Here is a 22,867-nt window from a genome sequence, read left to right on the forward strand (position 1 = left end):
CTGATGGAATACCTGTGTTTTAAAAGTTGGGCTGTTGATGGTGATAATGGAAATAGTCCATTATTGGGTACACCTTATGGGCTATATCCAGTGTTTGTGTTTGAGTTATATCTTTGTACATTAAAAGTACATTAATGCCAGTGCAGGTGTGAGTGCATGTTTTTAATACTCACTAGCATCTTCTGTCCTGGTTTTGACAGAGGAAGGGCTTGGTTCTCCCATCCCCACACTGTTGCTGGCCAACACTCTGAACTGGTATTCTACCCAGGCATTAAGATCCACCACCGTGGCAGTCAGAGTGTTTCCATCAATCACCTCAGGAACTAAGAAGGAAACAATTTAAAAGATACATTTAAGAAGACATTACATCTATATATGCCCCTCTAGAAAGCATAAGCAATTCAATATCCATCCACTAATTTGACAACAATTATTGTACAAAGCAATAATGAATCTTCAAATTAGTGGATGGATATTGAATTGCTTATGCTTTCTAGAGGGGCATATATATATATACAGTGTATCACAAAAGTGAGTACACCCCTCACATTTCTGCAGATATTTAAGTATATCTTTTCATGGGACAACACTGACAAAATGACACTTTGACACAATGAAAAGTAGTCTGTGTGCAGCTTATATAACAGTGTAAATTTATTCTTCCCTCAAAATAACTCAATATACAGCCATTAATGTCTAAACCACCGGAAACAGAAGTGAGTACACCCCTTAGTGAAAGTTCCTGAAGTGTGAATATTTTGTGTGGCCACCATTATTTCCCAGAACTGCCTTAACTCTCCTGGGCATGGAGTTTACCAGAGCTTCACAGGTTGCCACTGGAATGCTTTTCCACTCCTCCATGACGACATCACGGAGCTGGCAGATATTCGAGACTTTGCGCTCCTCCACCTTCCGCTTGAGGATGCCCCAAAGATGTTCTATTGGGTTTAGGTCTGGAGACATGCTTGGCCAGTCCATCACCTTTACCCTCAGCCTCTTCAATAAAGCAGTGGTCGTCTTAGAGGTGTGTTTGGGGTCATTATCATGCTGGAACACTGCCCTGCGACCCAGTTTCCGGAAGGAGGGGATCATGCTCTGCTTCAGTATTTCACAGTACATATTGGAGTTAATGTGTCCCTCAATGAAATGTAACTCCCCAACACCTGCTGCACTCATGCAGCCCCAGACCATGGCATTCCCACCACCATGCTTGACTGTAGGCATGACACACTTATCTTTGTACTCCTCACCTGATTGCCGCCACACATGCTTGAGACCATCTGAACCAAACAAATTATTCTTGGTCTCATCAGACCATAGGACATGGTTCCAGTAATCCATGTCCTTTGTTGACATGTCTTCAGCAAACTGTTTGCGGGCTTTCTTGTGTAGAGACTTCAGAAGAGGCTTCCTTCTGGGGTGACGGCCATGCAGACCAATTTGATGTAGTGTGCGGCGTATGGTCTGAGCACTGACAGGCTGACCCCCCACCTTTTCAATCTCTGCAGCAATGCTGACAGCACTCCTGCGCCTATCTTTCAAAGACAGCAGTTGGCTGTGACGCTGAGCACGTGCACTCAGCTTCTTTGGACGACCAACGCGAGGTCTGTTCTGAGTGGACCCTGCTCTTTTAAAACGCTGGATGATCTTGGCCACTGTGCTGCAGCTCAGTTTCAGGGTGTTGGCAATCTTCTTGTAGCCTTGGCCATCTTCATGTAGCGCAACAATTCGTCTTTTAAGATCCTCAGAGAGTTCTTTGCCATGAGGTGCCATGTTGGAACTTTCAGTGACCAGTATGAGAGAGTGTGAGAACTGTACTACTAAATTGAACACACCTGCTCCCTATGCACACCTGAGACCTAGTAACACTAACAAATCACATGACATTTTGGAGGGATAATGACAAGCAGTGCTCAATTTGGACATTTAGGGGTGTAGTCTCTTAGGGGTGTACTCACTTTTGTTGCCGGTGGTTTAGACATTAATGGCTGTATATTGAGTTATTTTGAGGGAAGAATAAATTTACACTGTTATATAAGCTGCACACAGACTACTTTTCATTGTGTCAAAGTGTCATTTTTTCAGTGTTGTCCCATGAAAAGATATACTTAAATATCTGCAGAAATGTGAGGGGTGTACTCACTTTTGTGATACACTGTATATATGCTAAAGTTTACCTTTTAAAAACAAGTTTAAAAACAAGAACAAACATAGCAACAATGAAGTTAAATATGAAAATTATATTTATCAGCAATCATGAATTAAACATGTTTAATTCATGATTGCTGATAAATATAATTTTCATATTCAACTGGATTGAATATATGAACATGTTTAATTCATGATTGCTGATAAATATAATTTTCATATTCAACTTCATTGTTGCTATGTTTGTTCTTGTTTTTAAACTTGTTTTTTAAAAGGTAAACTTTAGCATCAATCCAAAAAAGCCCATTACATAAGTGTTTTATTAAGAAAGAATCTATTTATGCTTTTTGTCAAATTAGACTTATATGCATCAGCACAGTAAAAAACATTTCTAACAACATATTGAACAGAAACAACACAAAAGATGACAGAAAAGACAATGAGCAACCAAATACACACTGATTAAAGCTTTTTAAAATTCTTCTTCATTGATGAAGCATTATACAAAGCCTCTATTTATATCTTTATATTTATATATTTATTTCTGACCTTGCCTTAAAATCAATCACAATCAAATAAAGCGTTCTCAGAAACAGGCTCAACCATATCACTCAGGTTATCTTATTTGAGCATTTCAAGGTTACACTATTGCTTCCTTACTAAACAAGCATCCTTACTAATTTAAAAAGTTTAAATCCATATTTGCACTATTGATTGCTTAGTAAACAAGCAGAAGCTCAAACCTATTTTCCTTGGTAAATGTTGGTCTTAAAATATGTTCTCCAGTGATGCAATATATTAAGCATAAAAAAATAATAGCCCAACAGTGCAAAAGCTTATAAGTTCGAGCCTTAGTAGTGCTACCTGTCTGGTTAGGGGCTCAACAGACACAACTAACCATGGCCTGTGGTGGCTCCTGCCAAATCTCTCAGGGGGGGCAATTGTTGCGATGATGGCCAAGGTGACCCGATCGATTGGTAAATTAAAGCTTAAATAATTAACATCTTAAGTCATCTGTCAGTATGCCCTCACAAATAACTTTGAACATGGAGAGAGACCAGCTTAACCATTAATGATAAAATTAAGTAAAGCCTTCACACTAACAATTTAATTCAGTCTTCATCAGATAGCATTTTATTTTAGGTGCAGCAGATCCTGAGGTAATGGTAGTCATGTTGACGAGATCGCTAGCTGCTCCAATTATCTCTACACCAGGTTACGTGTGACGCAAGCACGTAAGTGCTAGCCCTCCCCGAACACATACAGATTATATTGCAGTGCCTACAGTTTGAAAAAAAAATGCCTTAACATGAGTCTATGAGAGCAATCCGGGTGATTTTCAATCAGAATGAAATCACCCAAAAGGGGCGGTACTGTATGGAACACAACTCGACGCTGATTGGACTACGATATTCAGAGGCAAGACAGACTGCCCAGAACAGTCACAGCTAGTTTAACACTGGTTGAATGTGAAAATTTCTTCTCCTTCGCCCTTTGGTGGTGCGTCGCCCGATCGCCCTAAGGAACGAGCCGCCCATGACCATGACTGAGGGAGGAAGAAGTTGGATAGGGTTTCTCCTTGCTTCCACTGCAACAGTGAATTCTGCTATCTGGCTGAGGAAGCTGGTGCTAGCCTGAGTCCTTTTTATGTATTTATTTATTTATTTAGTTGGTTGGTTAGTATTAGCTCCCCAAAACTAAATATGGTAATAGGCTTGTACCTTCAGGTCAGCAATGCACCAGTAAGTACACCCCACAGAGATAAATAAGAGCCAATGAAACCACTATCTTTAGTTAAGCTAGACAAACTGGTGTGTTTAGAAACATTCACTCTAGTAAACAGCAGATGTGAGCTTTCTGGTTGAATGGAAAAAGCTGAATGTTAAACAGTTGAAGGCTTTCCCTGTGTCCATGTGGGTTTCCTCTGAGTGCTCCGGTTTCCTCCCACAAGTCCAAAGACATGCAGTCAAGCTAATTGGAGCTACTAGGAATTGCCCTAAGTGTGAGTGCATGTGTGTGTGAGTGTGTGTGTGTGTGTGTGTGTGTGTGTATCTGCACTGTGATGGCCTGGCAACCTGTCTGAGGTGTTTTCTGTGTTTTGCCCAATTAATCAGACCCATCACAACCCAGACCAGACTAAAGCAGTGGGAAAATAGACAATGAATGAGTGAATGAGTCTAGCTGATTCAGTCAGTAATTTGATTCCTTAGTCCTGTGACAACCTACGTTAAGGATGTTATATACCGATCAGGCATAACATTATGACCACCTTCCTAATATTGTGTTGGTCCCCCTTTTGCTGCCAAAACAGCCCTGACCTGTCGAGGCATGGAATCCACCGCCATGGACCCCTGAAGGTGTGCTGTGGTATCTGGCACCAAGATGTTAGCAGCAGATCCTTTAACTCCTCTAAGTTGCGAGGTGGGGCCTCCATGGATCGGACTTGTTTGTCCAGCACATCCCACAGATGCTCGATTGGATTGAGATCTGGGCAATTTGGAGGCCAAGTCAACACCTCAAACTCGCTGTTGTGCTCCTCAAACCATTCCTGAACCATTTTTGCGTTGTGGCAGGGAAGGACACATCCATCAGGGAATACAGTTTCCATGAAAGGGTGTACATGGTCTGCAACAATGCTTAGGTAGGTGGTACGTGTCAAAGTAACATCCACATGGATGGCAGGAACCAAGGTGTCCCAGCAGAACATTGCCCAAAGCATCACACTGCCTCCGCCGGCTTGCCTTCTTCCCATAGTGCATCCTGGTGCCATGTGTTCCCCAGGTAAGCAACACACACATACCCGGCCATCCACGTGATGTAAAAGAAAACATGATTCATCAGACCAGGCCACGTTCTTCCACCTTGCTCAGAGGTCCAGTTGCATTGCTCACATGCCCATTGTTGGCGTTTTTGGCAGTGGACAGGGGTCAGCATGGGCACACTGACTGGTCTGCGGCTATGCAGCCCCATATGCAACAAACTGCAATGCTCTGTGTATTCTGACATCTTTCTATCAGAACCAGCATTAACATCTTCAGCAATTTGAGCTACAGTAGCTCTTCTGTTGGATCGGACCACGGGGGCCAGCCTTCGCTCCCCATGTGCATCAAGGAGCCATGGCCGCCCATGACCCTGTTGTCGGTTTACCACTGTTCCTTCCTTGGACCACTTTTGATAGATACTGACCACTGCAGACCGGGAACACCCCACAAGAGCTGCAGTTTTGGAGATGGTCTGACGTCTAGCCATCACAATTTGGCCCTTGTCAAGCTCACTCAAATCCTTACACTTGCCCATTTTTCCTGTTTCTAACACATCAACTTTGAGGATAAAATGTTCACTTGCTGCCTAATATATCCCACCCACTAACAGGTGCTGTGATGAAGAGATAATCAGTGTTATTCACTTCACCTGTCAGTCGTCATAATGTCATGCCTGTCTATATTAATAGTGCAATTATCCTTAGATTTTTGGATTAGTACATTATTTAATGAGTTGTTTTCTTGTTGTCTGTATTAAAAATATTCATTTTTAAAGTTTCACTGTTTAAGATTTATCTTGCTTGATCTTGCCTTATTACATCCCAAATCGCATATTATAGTGATGAGTATTTAATGGTCTGTAGTTTGTTTAGGATGCTCAGCAGTGTTTCCAAATTCCCAATTCTAAACATCTAATAGAAATCCAACACTGGAGTATACATAAACTAAAACCTTATTACTGGGTAGTTTTTAGATACCAAAGTATTGTGTTCATAGCTAATAATGATCAGAATAGTAGTGAATTACGTAAACATACATAATCTCTTATAATTGATTTTAATTATAATTATACATTACCTGTCTCTATTGCCTGCCAACCCACGGTGTAGGGGGTCCTGGCCTGGATGACATAGCCTGTGATGGGGCTGCCATTGTCCCTTCCAGGGCTCCATGAAAGCTGAGCTGTGCTGTCTGTAATTTCCTCCACTAGCACAGTATCAGGGGGGCTGGGGGGACCTGACAAACACAACCAGCTGAGTGTGAATAGAAATTCAAATCATTATAAATGTAAAAAATTATTATAAATAAACTACATGGTTGCATCATAAATTCTTGCCTAAAGCTAATGTAAACAATTGGTGAAAAGAAAGAAACCAGGAAAATAAATGTGTGTGTGTGTATTTTCCTCTGTTAAATAATAGGCATTTCTGGCCCAGACAGCCTACTTCTGTGCCATTCTGCGTTTGCAATGTATTCTGGTAGCTGGTCCTGCTGATGTATAAATGAGCCAATTAAACACATTCTCTATGACAAACAGCTCTACTTTTAATCATCTGGGAACAGTATTACAATAGATATTAGGCATGAATACCAATGTGAGTCACTAGAACTTGATATTGGTGGTGCATATTATGAAAACATCTCTGTTGATGCATTCAAATTATTAAATGTTACACAGACTTCCTACTGTGCACACCATGGTATGCTAGCACATACTGGGTGCCTTCAGCTGATGATAAACAAGTATAATACAGGTTTAAACTGTTTTATAGCATTGTATAAGCATCAGAAGCTATTCTTAATGTTTAGCCTTAGATACATTACTTTGCCAAATGCATGTAAACACCTCTTTAAATAAGTGTGCTTGGCTATGTCAGGTAAAAGAGCTTTGTTACAACATCCACTACCTACTTCCAAACCTGTATGGAAAAACCTGACTGTATGCTAGCACCGCTTGGGGATTTGAACCCTGGATCCCAGCAGTAGTAGGCTGGCACAATTGACCGCTGTGTCACCTGAACAGTGGACACAATATTTTATAAATCTGACAGTCTAACAGACAAATTTGGATTTGATGGATTTATGTAAAACAAGAAATGTTATCTGTTTTTAATGATTTGGGTCACTTTTTTTTCTCTCAATTTTCCTCCCAACCTAGTCATATCCAATTACCCGATTGCATTACGCTTCCTCTCTACTGATGCTGATCTCTACTCCTGATTGAGGAGAACAAGACTGAAACACACCCCCTCCGTCACGTGTGCAGTAGCCGACTTTTCACCTGCACGAGGCGAGTTCAAATGCAGATCAGCTTTGTGTACGGAGAGCCACACCCTGATTAACACATTATCTGGCTCCCCACCCTGTATGCACAACAGTCAATCGCTCTTCATGTAGCCGCCCAGCCCAGCCGGATGGCAGAGCCGATGTGTTCGAAATGTCAGCTCTGGTGTGTTAGCATGTTTTACTGCTGCGCCACCTGAGCAGCCCATGATTTGGGTCACTTCTAATAACAAATGATACCAGATCAACTGACATTTTAATAAAATAATTAGCTTTTAATTTTGTGGTAGGATTTTCAGATACAAGACACATTGAAACTCTGACTTCAATTCAAGACTATGGGTGTGTTCGAAAACCTAGGGAGCTCTCTACATAGACATTTTACATCATCCTATGCACGCTCCCGAGAAGAAGGCTGTTCGAGTTCTTAGATGCCCTAAAATGCTGTCTATTAAGGTACTTTAAATTTAAACAGTATTTTGACTTAATAACGAGGAAGCATCTGATGCTACCTTAGTGTCGAAGGCAATCCCAGCATTCAGTGTGGCACAACTTTTCTCACAAAAAATTACAAATATGGCGGACGGATGCGGAGCAACGAACGGAGTTACTTTCAAATGTAAATAAATTATCATTGATTTTTAATTTGTCCAGATGTGTACAAGTATCATTTCTTTGCAAAGTCTGGCTTGTCAGTGACAGTTTAACTGTTTCGGTACACAGAGGGAGATGTTGTGAAACATGGATGGATGGATGGATGGATGGATGGATGGAAGCAGTGCGTCCGAATAACCTGACTTATAAGTCGATGACTTATTACAATCCTCTATACTTAGGCAGCTGCCAAATGTTGGCAGTGGACAGCAAGGTAGCTCACTAGGTTTTCGAACAGACCCAATGACTCTATTGCTTGTCATCTTCAGTTATTTTGCTGTCACTGTTGCTGTCATGCTATAGCTGCACAAGACAATTAGGCAATTAGGTTAAAGTCAAGTCATTGTAATGAGTTTTCTAAATTCTAACACTGATAATTTTAATGTCAAAATGTCAGCTTATGACTAATGTTTGAGCACCAGAAAGCTGACACCAAAGTGTTCCTGACAGTGAAGCACTGATTTAAGATTGTCATGCTTAGTCTTTAGCCAGCCTTTTTCCATACAGGTTTGTGGTTACATAACCACACTGCAAAAACAATAAGGAAAACAGCTTGTGCTGGTTAAAATCATGCAAAAAAAGTAAGAGCTCTGTCTGTACAAGAATGCCAAGACAGCTCATGATTGCTAATGAGCATATAGACAGTCTACAGCTTTATAGCCAGTGACTGGACTAAGGCTATTACTAACATGGACACTGCAGAGACACAAAAGTGATGAGTGTATTGTGTCACATAGGCGACCTTGTAATTAAGAGGTAAATGTCAGCATAAGTCTTGTTTTATTTCACAAGAGGAGGGGTTTTTAACCTATCACACTATCTGTTGAAGAAGCGCAGAAGATGATGTACCAGTGTTTTGCCATCACTTTATCTTGGTCAGGGTCGCAGTGGGTCTGACTTATTGGGCAAAAGTCAGGAAACACCCCAGACAGGTCGCCAGCCCATCTAACTTAATTATTGTTATGGCAAATTTAAATTTAGCTACCTTTGTTTTGTATATATTGTGCTACTTTTACCATGTCCAAACACAGCTCTAAATCCATTAGGAATATAAATAACACGCTTCAAAACATTAAATGAGGGCCGCTCAGGTGGCGCAGCGGTAAAAAGAAACGCGCTGCAACCAGGGCTGGATTCTGAGAAGCGTCGTATCGAATCCAGCCTTGCTTTACCGGTTCGAAGCTGAGTGGCTATATGAGCAACGATTGGCCGGTTGCTGATGTGGGGGGTGGGACAAAGAACCGGATGTGGGTCTCTCTCTGTCAGAATGTGATTGCGTTCTCTGCCGGCTGATTGGAGGCGCTTACACAGAGATGGGAGGGGGTGCCCTTAGGGTGTGTCTCTCCGCATGCAACGCTAGGTGGCGCCAAACTCGTCAATGTGTGGGTGGCAAAGATGCATCTGGCTGCTGCTCGTGTTTCGGAGGGGATACGGGTTAGCTTCAATCACCTCCGTCAGGGCAGGGTTCGGCATAGACAGAGAGGAAGCACGATGCTAATTGAACAATTGGATGCGCTAAAAGGGGAGAAAAGGGGGTAAAAAAAAAAAAAAAATCTTATGATGACTTCTACTTAGAGGCTGTTATAGCTGTAATGAAGAGCCAAACTCCATCCTGGAATGGTATGTTCAACAAGATTTAGTCTGATGTCCACATACTTTTGGCCATATTGAGTCTGTTTTTCTTCTTTAAAGTTACTTTATTTTAGGGTATTTCATATCACATGGGTTGGTAATCAACATTACTATAGAGCCTCTAACAATGACAGATTTACAATTGTTGCTGAAATAATGAATAAGATGATACAGTACCATGCCAGCTAATTGAAAAACAGACATATGATAAATAACGATACAGTTCTTGAGTTTACTCAGTTCAACAGCTTATCACTTACCTTTTACAATAAGGACTGCATCCACAGACAAGCTCTCCACATCCGTATCAATAATACAGACATATTTTCCAGCGTGATTTAGTTGAATATTTCGAATCATAAGGTCCCCAGCATACTTCTGTTGAAAGCACAAACATAAAAAAAAACTAAATGTATCATTAGAGTAAAAAATATATTATTTATTAGGATTTTAACGTCATGTTTTACACACTTTGGTTACATTCATGACAGGAAAAAAAGTGCAGTGTATTTGCCAAAGCAGTTTCTAGCATGTTTTTAATAATGGTATATACTGTATGTATATTTATGATTAGGGCCTGACATTTTGAGATACAAAATAAAAATACATTAAATACACTACGATACACTTACAAAGGAATTGATTTGGCTTTTACCTTGGATTGTGAACATAGCAATAAGTCAGTGTTAACATTAAAAATATTCATGCATTCATTCATTTTCTTATCCGCTTATCCAATTAGGGTCGCGGTTAGAATGGTGCTGGAGCCTATCACAGCTTTTCAATGGGCGCAAGGCACACAGTAACACCCTGGACAAGACACCAGTCCATCGCAGGGCAGACACACATACACACACACACACATACACACACCCATTCACTTATAGGGCAATTCAGTGTCTCCGATTAACCTGACTGCATGTATTTGGACTATGGGAGGAAATCGGAGCTCCCGGAGGAAACCCACACAGACACGGGGAGAACTCTGCACAGAAAGGACCCGGACCATCTCGCCTGGGGATCGAACCCAGGACCTTCTTGCTGTGAGGTGACAGTGCTACCCACCAAGCCACTGTGCTACCCACGTTAAAAATATAAATCTGCAAAATGAATAAGACATGATGGCAGCATTTTGGCACATTTAGAAAGCTAACAATGTAGAAACATCAAGAGTATGAGTGAGTCACTTTGACCTAACAGAGGCTCACGGCTGAACAATAAACAACTATGTAAAAGAGAGCCTGAGGTGTTTGTGTCTTCTGTCATTTCTGAAGATCTTTTCTTCAAAGCAAAATAATTTACTGTAAAGCTACAGTACAGATGAGAGAGTTAACCACCAAAATGCTGCGAGAAATTGTTATAGAAAGCCTAATCAGATTTGCCATTTTATTTTACACCATACAGTATATCAACATGATGGCCATCTACAGTAGTTTATGTACAGTATAACCCTAATTCTAAAAAGGTTGGAACTGTAGGACAGGGTTAATATCTGAGCAACAAAGTGTAAAAAACAAACTAATCAATAAATAAATAAAATTATTAACTACTTAAACAATTGTATGCAGAAAAATACATCATTAATAAAATTAATAAAATAATAGAAGGTGATATGGTTGGTGTGTTTTCTGTATAACTCCTGAACCATGATTCAATCTTTGCCCATGGTGTGCATGTTTTACACACTTTGGTTACATTCATGACAGGACAGATAGTTACTGGTTACACAAGATTATATCAGTTCAAGTTTTAACGTCAAACACAGTCAGGGACAATTTTGAATCTTTAATTCACCTCAATTGCATGTCTTTGGACTGTGGGAGGAAACCGGAGTTCCCGGAAGAAACCCAAGTAGACACGGGGAGAACATGCAAACTCCACACAGAAAGGACCCGGACATCCCCACCTGGGGATCGAACCCAGGACCTTCTTGTCCAGACACAAATACATGACCAGTGCTAAACAGTAAGCTATACTGAATGCTATAATCACTGCTAACACTAATTTAAACACACAGACAATGCTAAACCTGAACTGGACTACCACTAGACATGAACAAGACTAAACAAGACTTCTAAGCAAGAGCATCAGCATGAGCAATCAAGGTTCTCAAAATATTGTCTATGTCCATGTCAGACTCTGAGTCAAAACCTCTGCTAAAGAATCTACAGCTGCTTCCTTAAATGCCCTGAACTTTACACCTGAAATGAGGAGCAGCTGTGGATCCTTGGCTACTGTCCAATCACAATTGAGGAGGGCGTTGGCTTATCCCATAAACAAACCTCCTCCAACATGTGCTCCTGGAGAGATGGGGCATGGCACATAAACATCCGAGAGCACAAAGAGGCCTGATTTGTGACACAAATTTTGATAGGAAATTTTTTCCTTAGTAGGTTTATCACTGGTGGCACGGTGGCTCGGTGGGTAGCACTGTCGCCTCACAGCAAGAAGGACCTGGGTTTGTTCCCCAGGTGGGGAAGTCCTGGTACTTTCTGTGCAGAGTTTGCATGTCCTCCCCGGGTCTGCGTGGGTTTCCTCCGGGAGCTCCGGTTTTCTCAGTCCAAAAACATGCAGTCAGGTTAATTGGAGATACTGAATTGCCCTATAGGTGAACTGGTATGTGTGTGTGTGTGTGTCTGCCATGCAATGGACTGGCGCCCCGTCCAGAATGTTACTGTGTGCCTTGCTCCCATTGAAAAGCTGGGATAGGCTCCAGCACCCACCCACGACCATAATTGGATAAGCGGTTAAGAACGTGAGTGAGTGAGGTTGATCACTGTTCCCAGATATCTACATTTGTGTTTCTCTATAGGTCATGGTTTTAATTACCATCTTTATGTTCCCAGTGATTTGGTGGTGGACAAATATATCTAGGCACACAGCTATCACAGAATGTCAACAAGCAAAACTGCAAACAAATGGCGCATTAGTCAGTTTGCAACTTTCATGTTCCTCTCGTGTCGGTGTGGGTTGTCTCTGGATGCTTCAGTTCCTCCCACCTCGTAAACACATACAGGTGATTTGGCCATTCTAAATTAAGCCTAGCTGCGAGTGAGTAATTAAGTGAAAGGGTAAATGTGTGGTGCCCTGCGATAACTGTCACTCATCCATGTTGTATTCCGGCTTGCATTTCTTTCTGCTCGTTTTCTGGTAGTTTCTGACTCAGCCTGTAGCTGATCAGGATAAATCAGTCGATTTGAGTGGCAAAGTTGTGATGTAACAATGTGTAATGCTGCTTTACTGTAACCTCTCTCTTTTCCTTTATTTTCTTTTTAAGTTTAGAGTACTGTGATGGTCTTTTTTCATATTGAACAATGGGATCCTGGTTGCTGTATATTCTTCTTTTCACTTGTATAAAAAACTGCCAGAGGAACACCCACAATCCAGACAAATAATGGTTAAGGGTCTTGTTTGTTGCGTAACAGTGGTAGGTTGGTAGCCAGTGAGGCCTGATCCCTTAACCATTAGTTATCCAGTGGTTATCCAGTACCTTAACCACTATTTTTGTAATTCTTAGTATCTAATTATCAGACAATGATTCATTTGTCAGTTAATTGCTGATTGTTTAATGAGTAAAGTGTTTAATTCAAAAATTAAAGAAAAAATAGACAATTATATTGCTATTTTTGGAGACAGTCTGGGTCATGGCTGGGTTCTCTGTTAGATAGAACAGACTGCACAGCAACAGTCTTTCAAATGCACAAGAACCCACTAAACAAACATGCTCTGGGTAATTGGTAAGAAAATAATTATTTGATAATTACATATGCGGGGGGGGAAGCAGCAAAGCGATCATAATGAGGGCTCATATTGTTTAATAAATATACACATGGATTTATATAATGTATATACATCTATACACCTTTCTAATATTGTGTTAGGCCCCCTTTTGCTGCCAACACAGCCCTGACCCGTCGAGGCATGGACTCCACTAGACCCCTGAAGGTGTGCTGTGGTATCTGGCACCAAAATGTTAGCAGCAGATCCTTTAACTCCTGTAAGTTGTGAGGTGTTGGCCTCCCTGGATCTGACTTGTTTGTCCAGCACATACCACAGACCTCGATTAGATTGAGATCTGGGGAATTTGGAGGCCAAGTCAACACCTCAAACTCACTGTTGTGCTCCTCAAACCATTCCTAAACCATTTTTGCTTTGTGACAGGGTGCATTATCCTGTTGAAAGAGGCCACAGTCATCAGGGAATAGCGTTTCCATGTAAGGCTGTACATGGTCTGCAACAATGCTTAGGTAGGTGATACGTGTCAAAGTAACATCCACATGGATTGCAGGACCCAAGGTTTCCCAGCAGAACATTGTCTAAAGTATCACACTGCCTCCGCCGGCTTGCCTTCTTCTCATAGTGCATCCTGGTGTCATGTGTTTCCCAGGTAAGCGACGCACACGCACCCGGCCAACCACATGATGTAAAAGAAAATGTGATTCATCAGACCAGGCCACCTTCTTCCATTGCTCCATGGTCCAGTTCTGATACTCACATGCCCATTGTTGCCACTTTTGGCAGTGGACAGGGGTCAGCATGACTGGTCTGCGGCTATGCAGCCCCATATGCAACAAACTGTGATGTACTGTGTATTCTGACCACCGCAGACCGGGAACACCCACAAGAGCTGCAGTTTTGGAGATGCTCTGACCCAGTGGTCTAGCCATCACAATTTGGCCCTCAAATCCTTACACTTGCCCATTTTTTCTGCTTCTAACACATCAACTGTGAGGATAAAATGTTCACTTGCTGTGTAATATACCCCTCCCACTAACAGGTACCGTGATGAAGAGATAATCAGTGTTATTCACGTCACCTGTCAGTGGTCATAATGTTAAGCCAGGCTGGTGTAAATATTCTTCTGTTTTTTATTGGATCCACCCTATTTTTTTATCAAGTCTTGCATCAGTTATGATAAAGTCTTATTTTTATTAATCTGTAACACGCACAACTACTGACCTATCCTGGCTGAGCGTGATCCTGAGAGATAACAAAGGACGTGACTCAAAGCAGCGGTCCCGAGACAAATAAGTCAGAGTAAGAAACAGGCTGAGGGCTAAGGCACACCGAGAATCTGTGCCTAGCATCCTGCTTGCCAATGTCCAGTCTCTGAAAAAGCTTGGCAATGACCTGTGGGCTAGGACCAAGTTCCGGAAAGACATTTAGGACTGTAATCACCAAGTGTAATCACCAAGTATGAACCCAGTGATACCAAAACAAGCCATCCATCCAGCCAGATTTTTTATTTATTTTTTTGGACAGGACATTAAAGTCGGGGTGTCAAGGGGTGGTGGAGTGTGTCTGATGGTTAACAACATCAGCTGGTGCTGACATCGCTAACTGTGCAATAGGTGGCATGCACTTCGAGTCTGACAGAGCGCACAGAGCTTTCACAATCAAGGAAAGCAACATACAGAAAGCCTATAGGATGGAGAACACCAGAAAAGCAACAGGACCAGACTGTCTCAAGATCAGCCGAGTCCTCCAAGTCTGCATGGACCAGATTTTACCAGTGTTTACTGACATTTTTAACCTCTTCCTGACCCAGAGCGCTGTTTTAACCTCCTTCAAACAATCTGTCATAGTTTCTGTCTGAAATAAATCCCAGCTAGCATGCCACAATGACTTTTGTCCAGTAGCCCTAACATCAGTCATGATGAAATATGTTGAAAGTCTCGACAGAAACTTTATCACTTCTAGACTCCAGGGACTCTTTACATTTTTCAGACCATCACAACCAGTCTACAGACTATTGCCCTCACTTATCTGCTTCACACAACACTGAATCACCTAGACTCTAGTAGGGAAAGGTATGGTAAAATGCCGTTTGTTGACTACAACTCAGCATTTAACACTATTATCCCCTAGTCATCCAACTAGTCATCAAGTTGGAGAACCTAGTACATCATACATCCCTGTGTCACTGGATCTCCAACTTCTTGACAGACAGTCTACAAGCATTTGCTGATGACACTATTGTGGTGGGCCTAATCTCTGATAATGATGAGAGGAGGAGATTAAACACTAGAGGACTAGTTCCAGGATAACAAAACCCTCTTTAATGTCATCAAGACAAAGAAGCTGGTAGTGGACTGCAACATGAAGCAGGAGGAGCTACCACCCTATCAGGATTATTGGAACTGCACTGAAAAGATTAGACCGTTTTAAGTACCTTGGAGTACTCGGTCCACACCTTGAAGGACCTGTCATGGACCTGCCCAACCATCACCCTGGCAAAGAAAGTCTGTCAATATCTATACCACCTTTGACCTCCAAGATGCTGGATCTCCAACTTCCTGACAGACAAACTACAAGCAAGCCTCCCTTGTCATATTTGCTGATGATACTGTTGTGGTGGGCCTTATCTTATATAATGATCAGAGGGCCTACTTGGATGAGATTAAACACCTGGAGGACTAGTGCCAGGATAAAAAACTCCTCTTTAATGTCATCAAGCCAAAGGAGCTGATAGTAAACTGTAGCATGGAGCAGGAGGAGCTACCACCCTAACTACATCTACACCATCTTCACAGGAAACATCACAACCTGGTTTAGGGAACAGCACCAAGCAGGACAGGCAGGCTCTCCAGTGGGTGGTGCGATAAGCTGAGTGCATCATCCTGATCAGGCTTTCTGACCTACAGTCCATCTATAGCAAATGCTGCTGGTCTAAAGCCAGAAAGATATTAAAGGACCCCATTTATGATGATCCCAATAATGGACGCTTTTCTCAGGAGCTTCTTCCTGTAAGCTAATCGGCCCCTCAACCTTTCATCTTATTTTGATATACACTATAGGGGACAAACAGCTGCTGGTGTATAACTTGTGGCTTACACCGATCAGCCATAACATTAAAACCACCTCCTTGTTTCTACACTCACTGTCCATTTTACCGGCTCCACTTACCATGTAGAAGCACCTTGTAGTTTTACAATTACTGACTTTAGTCCATCTGTTTCTCTGCATGCTTTGCTTAGCCCCCTTTCATGCTGTTCTTCAATGGTCAGGACTCTCCCAGGACCACTACAGAGCAGGTATTATTTAGGTGGTGGGTCATTCTCAGCACTGCAGTGACACTGACATGGTGGTGGTGTGTTAGTGTGTGTTGTGCTGGTATGAGTGGATAAGACACAGCAATGCCGGTGGAGTTTTTAAACACCTCACTGTCACTGCTGGACTTAGAATAGTCCACCAATCAAAAATATCCAGCCAACAGCGCCCTGTGGGCAGTGTCCTGTGACCACTGATGAAGGTCTAGAAGATGACCAACTCAAACAGCAGCAATAGATGAGCGATCGTCTCTGACTTTACATCTACAAGGTGGACTAACTAGGTAGGAATGTCTAATAGAGAATGACCCACCACCCAAATAATACCCGCTCTGTGGTGGCCCTGTGGGGGTCCTGACCATTGAAGAACAGGGTGAAAGCAGGTTAAAAAGTATGTAGAGAAACAGATGGACTTCAGTCAGTAATTGTAGAACTACAAAGTGCTTCTATATGGTAAGTGGAGCTGATAAAATGGACAGTGAGTGTAGAAACAAGGAGGTGGTTTTAATGTAATGGCTGAGTGTATATGTGGCTTTTTAAAACCTTTATTCATTAAAGCTTGGTTAGAGCACAGCAGCACAACATGACTGCATATTTCACAAAGCCAACTCAAATTAACTCCATGCTTTAGGACAAATTCAATTCGTTTTTTTGCAGTGGAAAACAGGAAGTTCCCAAAAAAAATACAGCTTATTTGCATTTAACAATGACATATACAAATTTACATTATAAGCCTGGTGATAGCAATTAAATAAGAAAAAAAGGAGAATAGAATGATGGGAAGAAAAAAAAATGAAATGTGTAGAAAGGTGATTCACTCAGGGGTAAACAAAGTTACCTGGGCTTCTGGATAGCCCCTCTGTCCCGTTGCACACATCAACACATCAACTCAGTGCAGTAGTGCACGAAGGCCGTTGGTGTGTTACCACCTACCGACTTGTCCATCAATGACAACTTCCAGTCAAAGATAAAAAAAATCCCTCTATCTCAGAGAATGCCAGACAACCATAAACAAGAAAAGACAGGTTAAAAATATCAGCTTTGTCAAAATATAAAGCATTGGAACTGTTTAATTAGAGTAATGTATTTAGTCACAGCAGCTGAGATGAGAAGTGGTAATCTCAGTAACCACAAAAAACTGCATCTCATCACATCGCATATAGAAAAACAATATGTAATTGTCATTTGATCCCCAAAGTCTGAACGTTCTCATGTTACCAAGATATACTGGGTATTTCTTTGTATCAGCACTGTCCTGTCAATGCTGTTTTTTTGCCCAGAAGACAAGTCCTGAAAATGACCCCATTGTACATGTTCAAATATTTGTTGTCTCTTTTCAAGCATATCAAAGCAGGAAGAAGTTTTTTGTTCATACCAGCAGACTCAAATGTATTTCAAGGCATCTGCTACATGCATGATCCAGGTCCTTTCTGTAAGGTGTTCTCTTCATGTTCTCCACGTCTGTGTGGGTTTCCTCCGGGAGCTCCGGTTTCCTCCCACAGTCCAAAGACATGCAAGTAAAGTGAACTGGAGATACAAAATTGTCCATGACTGTGTATGACATTAAACTTGTGAACTGTGTTCAGGTGGCGCAGCAGGTGGCGCAGCGGTAAAACACGCTAGCACACCAGAGCTGACATTTCAAACTTGTCAAGCGCCTACATGAACAATGATTGGCTGTTCTTCATACAGGGTGGGAGGACGGATAGGGACCTCATAACTGATGCAATTACAACCTCTCCTGGCTAATTGATGCTGCCTGCACAGAGTCGAGGAATAATGCGTTGATCAGGGTGTGGCTCTCTGCACTCAAAGCTGATCCGCATATGAACTCGCCTTGTGCAGGTGAAAAGATGCAGTCGGCTACTGCACACGTGTTGGAGGAGGAGTCTTGCTCTTCTCAATCAGGGCGGGGATCGTCAGCAGTAGAGAGGAAGCATAATGCAAAAAAATATGTACTGTATATATACAGTGTATCACAAAAGTGAGTACACCCCTCACATTTTTGCAGATATTTAAGTATATCTTTTCATGGGACAACACTGACAAAATGACACTTTGACACAATGAAAAGTAGTCTGTGTGCAGCTTATATAACAGTGTAAATTTATTCTTCCCTCAAAATAACTCAATATACAGCCATTAATGTCTAAACCACCGGCAACAAAAGTGAGTACACCCCTTAGTGAAAGTTCCTGAAGTGTCAATATTTTGTGTGGCCACCATTATTTCCCAGAACTGCCTTAACTCTCCTGGGCATGGAGTGTACCAGAGCTTCACAGGTTGCCACTGGAATGCTTTTCCACTCCTCCATGACGACATCACGGAGCTGGCGGATATTCGAGACTTTGCGCTCCTCCACCTTCCGCTTGAGGATGTCCCAAAGATGTTCTATTGGGTTTAGGTCTGGAGACATGCTTGGCCAGTCCATCACCTTTACCCTCAGCCTCTTCAATAAAGCAGTGGTCGTCTTAGAGGTGTGTTTGGGGTAATTATCATGCTGGAACACTGCCCTGCGACCCAGTTTCCGGAGGGAGGGGATCATGCTCTGCTTCAGTATTTCACAGTACATATTGGAGTTCATGCGTCCCTCAATGAAATGTAACTCCCCAACACCTGCTGCACTCATGCAGCCCCAGACCATGGCATTCCCACCACCATGCTTGACTGTAGGCATGACACACTTATCTTTGTACTCCTCACCTGATTGCCGCCACACATGCTTAAGACCATCTGAACCAAACAAATTAATCTTGGTCTCATCAGACCATAGGACATGGTTCCAGTAATCCATGTCCTTTGTTGACATGTCTTCAGCAAACTGTTTGCGGGCTTTCTTGTGTAGAGACTTCAGAAGAGGCTTCCTTCTGGGGTGACAGCCATGCAGACCAATTTGATGTAGTGTGCGGCGTATGGTCTGAGCACTGACAGGCTGACCCCCCACCTTTTCAATCTCTGCAGCAATGCTGACAGCACTCCTGCGCCTATCTTTCAAAGACAGCAGTTGGATGTGACGCTGAGCACGTGCACTCAGCTTCTTTGGACGACCGACGCGAGGTCTGTTCTGAGTGGACCCTGCTCTTTTAAAACGCTGGATGATCTTGGCCACTGTGCTGCAGCTCAGTTTCAGGGTGTTGGCAATCTTCTTGTAGCCTTGGCCATCTTCATGTAGCGCGACAATTTGTCTTTTAAGATCCTCAGAGAGTTCTTTGCCATGAGGTGCCATGTTGGAACTTTCAGTGACCAGTATGAGAGAGTGTGAGAGCTGTACTACTAAATTGAACACACCTGCTCCCTATGCACACCTGAGACCTAGTAACACTAACAAATCACATGACATTTTGGAGGGAAAATGACAAGCAGTGCTCAGTTTGGACATTTAGGGGTGTAGTCTCTTAGGGGTGTACTCACTTTTGTTGCCGGTGGTTTAGACATTAATGGCTGTATATTGAGTTATTTTGAGGGAAGAATAAATTTACACTGTTATATAAGCTGCACACAGACTACTTTTCATTGTGTCAAAGTGTCATTTTGTCAGTGTTGTCCCATGAAAAGATATACTTAAATATCTGCAGAAATGTGAGGGGTGTACTCACTTTTGTGATACACTGTATATATATATAACGAGTAATTACCATTTCTGTCATGAATGTAACCAAAGTTTGTACACATGGTGTTAAAATCCTAATAAACAAATAAATAACTTTCAACTACAGAAAAACAAGGACCATAGCTCTTTGCAGTATGTACGTATACAACATGTCCAGTGTAAAACACATAGGCAAAAGTCTGTGGATATCCTATATAATTATGAGGTACTTCAGACACACCTGTTGGTTACAGGTATAAAAAATCAGTTATAGAAGTGTATGCTTTAAACTGTGGTCTATAGGACATGGTCTGCCAAGGTTTGTAATGAAGAACTTTAATGGCCTGCACTAAAAAAACACTAAAAAATTATTTAAAAAATAATAATGGATTAAAATGTTAATTGTGAGGCAGGGCTTTACAGTTAAAATCAGTGTCTGACAGTCCAAAATGTAGGGAAAAACCTTTCCACAAGAGTGTAGACTGTTATGGTCACAAACTGTGGTGAGGTGCTTTGAGTGCAACTCCTTGGTTTTAATTGTAGGCCTTTAAGTGTATAGTGTAGGATGTGTAATTTGCAACCTTAATGTAGAACAGTAATAAAACATAGAACGTGGTAATTTTTACATTTTTAACAGCTAGGTCTGTACCCAGGATGATTGTGAGGGCAGCAATCATCACGCAAGATTATGTTCACTCAGACAAGTTCTTTTAAACCTCTGATTTGATTACTTAACTTTTACTTTTTGCAATGTTTACTATGCAAATAATGTTTATGATAAATACACTGACCAGGCATAACATTATGAGCACTGACAGGTGAAGTGAATAATACTGATTATCTCTTCATTACGGCACCTGTTAGTGGGTGGGATATATTAGGCAGCAAGTGAACATTTTATCCTCAAAGTTGATGTGTTAGTAGCAGGAAAAATAGGCAAGCGTAAGGATTTGAGCAAGTTTGACAAGGGCCAAATTGTGATGGCTAGACGACTGGGTCAGAGCATCTCCACAACTGCAGCTCTTGTGGGGTGTTCCCGGTCTGCAGTGGTCAGTATCGATCAAAAGTGGTCCAAGGAAGGAACAGTGGTAAACCGGCGACAGGGTCATGGGCGACCAAGGCTCAATCATGCACGTGGGGAGCGAAGGCTGGCCCGTGTGGTCTGATCCAACAGTCGAGTGCTGTCAATTCAATAAATGCATTTCATATACTGTACATTTTCATGTAAAAGGAAAAAAAAAATGAAAGTCATCCTGTTTCATAAATGACTAAACATTGGAACTTGACACATAGTGACACATTTAGCCAATACTCTATTCACTGCCCTAAAGGCAGATTACTTTCTCCACCATGCTCTCTTTTTGCACTGATGTTGCTTAAAGTGCGTCCCAGACGCTCATCTTTAGCAAACTAAATATAAGCAGCGGTAGCTCAGCGGTTAAGGTTCTGGACTAGTAACGAGGAGGTTGCCGGTTCAAGCCCCACCACCGCCAAGTTGCCACTGTTGGGCCCCTGAGCAAGGCCCTTAACCCTCAATTGCTCAAAATTGTGTTCAGTCATAACTGTAAGTCGCTTTGGATAAAAGCGTCTGCTAAATGCCAAAAAAGTAAATATAACATAGAGAGTCTCCTATAATCATTTTACTCCACTATCATTTGGTTCGGGGGGGGTATATGAAGATGACACCATGGTCGTTGGTGACACCATGGCAATGTGTATGGGGTAGAGGTTTAAATAGTTGACAAATGAGTCAATAACCATCCAGCTGTGTTACTGAACCTTAATAAATGTACAGCTGCTCTTTAACGAGGGCCTTTATGCTCAGATAATCTTATTCCTTCACATTCAGCGTTAAGCCCTAAACAATAATAACAACAAATTAAAAAACAGTTGTCACATATAAATAAAAGTTTTTAATTTCTTTGATGTATTGTACAATCGTATCAGCCGACTTATTAGGAGTGTTTTTAACTTTAATTTGATTCACTTTAATTACTTGCTTCCATCAGTAGAAACCCAGCAGTAAGATGTCTTCTAGTGCTTGCTGAGCAATTTCCACAGAATGCAGGGCCATCACAGTGTTGACAAGAGCCTCGGTGTTAGTACGTGCACGTGAAAATCAGACTTATTTTAACAAAACAGATGCGCTTCTAAAAAGACCTAAAAACAAACCAATGTAAAAACATACACACAGAATAGCGAGTGCAGACTAGAAAAGCTGAATCCCGGACATTTTTGGTGATTTAAAAATCCCGGCCGGATGCATTTTTTAGGTCTCAAAAAGAGGACGTCTGGGAAAAAGAGGACGTATGGTCACCCTACTGTTGGGCCCTTCTGCAAATTCTATTTGGCGCTGCAAGTCATCCGTAGTTCATGTTGAGACTTGACCGTGCACGGCATCTCTCATTAAGACAGCGTTTCTCAAATGTAACCGAGAGTGGTAGTGATGCACTTTCTTAATAAAAAAATAAATACACGGTATATTCACAAGTTGTCGGGAGCAGAACACTTTTATTACTTTTTCTGTTACGGTACCGAATAGCGGACAGCTAGAGTCGTTAGCCAAGCATGCTATTCCATGAACTATGGAAGCCCCAAAGGGTGAAAACACACTCACTTCATGTAGAAACGTCCATCAAACCATTGTTACGATACAACCACAGAAAAGTCTGTTACAATAACTACGCCTTATCCCACCTAAAGCACCGCTGATCTACAACGTTTGCTGATGGAGAAATTTTAACCTACAA

General features: G+C 41.8%; 1 protein-coding gene across 1 annotated transcript in view; it reads right to left on the reverse strand.

Moving 5' to 3' along the window:
• cntn3b (contactin 3b) overlaps positions 1 to 22,867 on the reverse strand; it is a 144,728-nt gene that overhangs the window by 24,069 nt on the left and 97,792 nt on the right. The window contains exons 13-15 of the mRNA XM_062997172.1: positions 9,740 to 9,857; positions 5,988 to 6,146; positions 174 to 323 (exon numbers count right to left, since the gene is read on the reverse strand). Of these exons, the coding sequence (XP_062853242.1) occupies positions 174 to 323; positions 5,988 to 6,146; positions 9,740 to 9,857 (427 nt within the window). The remainder of the gene's footprint in view (positions 1 to 173; positions 324 to 5,987; positions 6,147 to 9,739; positions 9,858 to 22,867) is intronic.

Source organism: Trichomycterus rosablanca, chromosome 6 (genome assembly GCF_030014385.1).
Source record: "Trichomycterus rosablanca isolate fTriRos1 chromosome 6, fTriRos1.hap1, whole genome shotgun sequence".
Taxonomy (NCBI): Eukaryota; Metazoa; Chordata; class Actinopteri; order Siluriformes; family Trichomycteridae; genus Trichomycterus; species Trichomycterus rosablanca.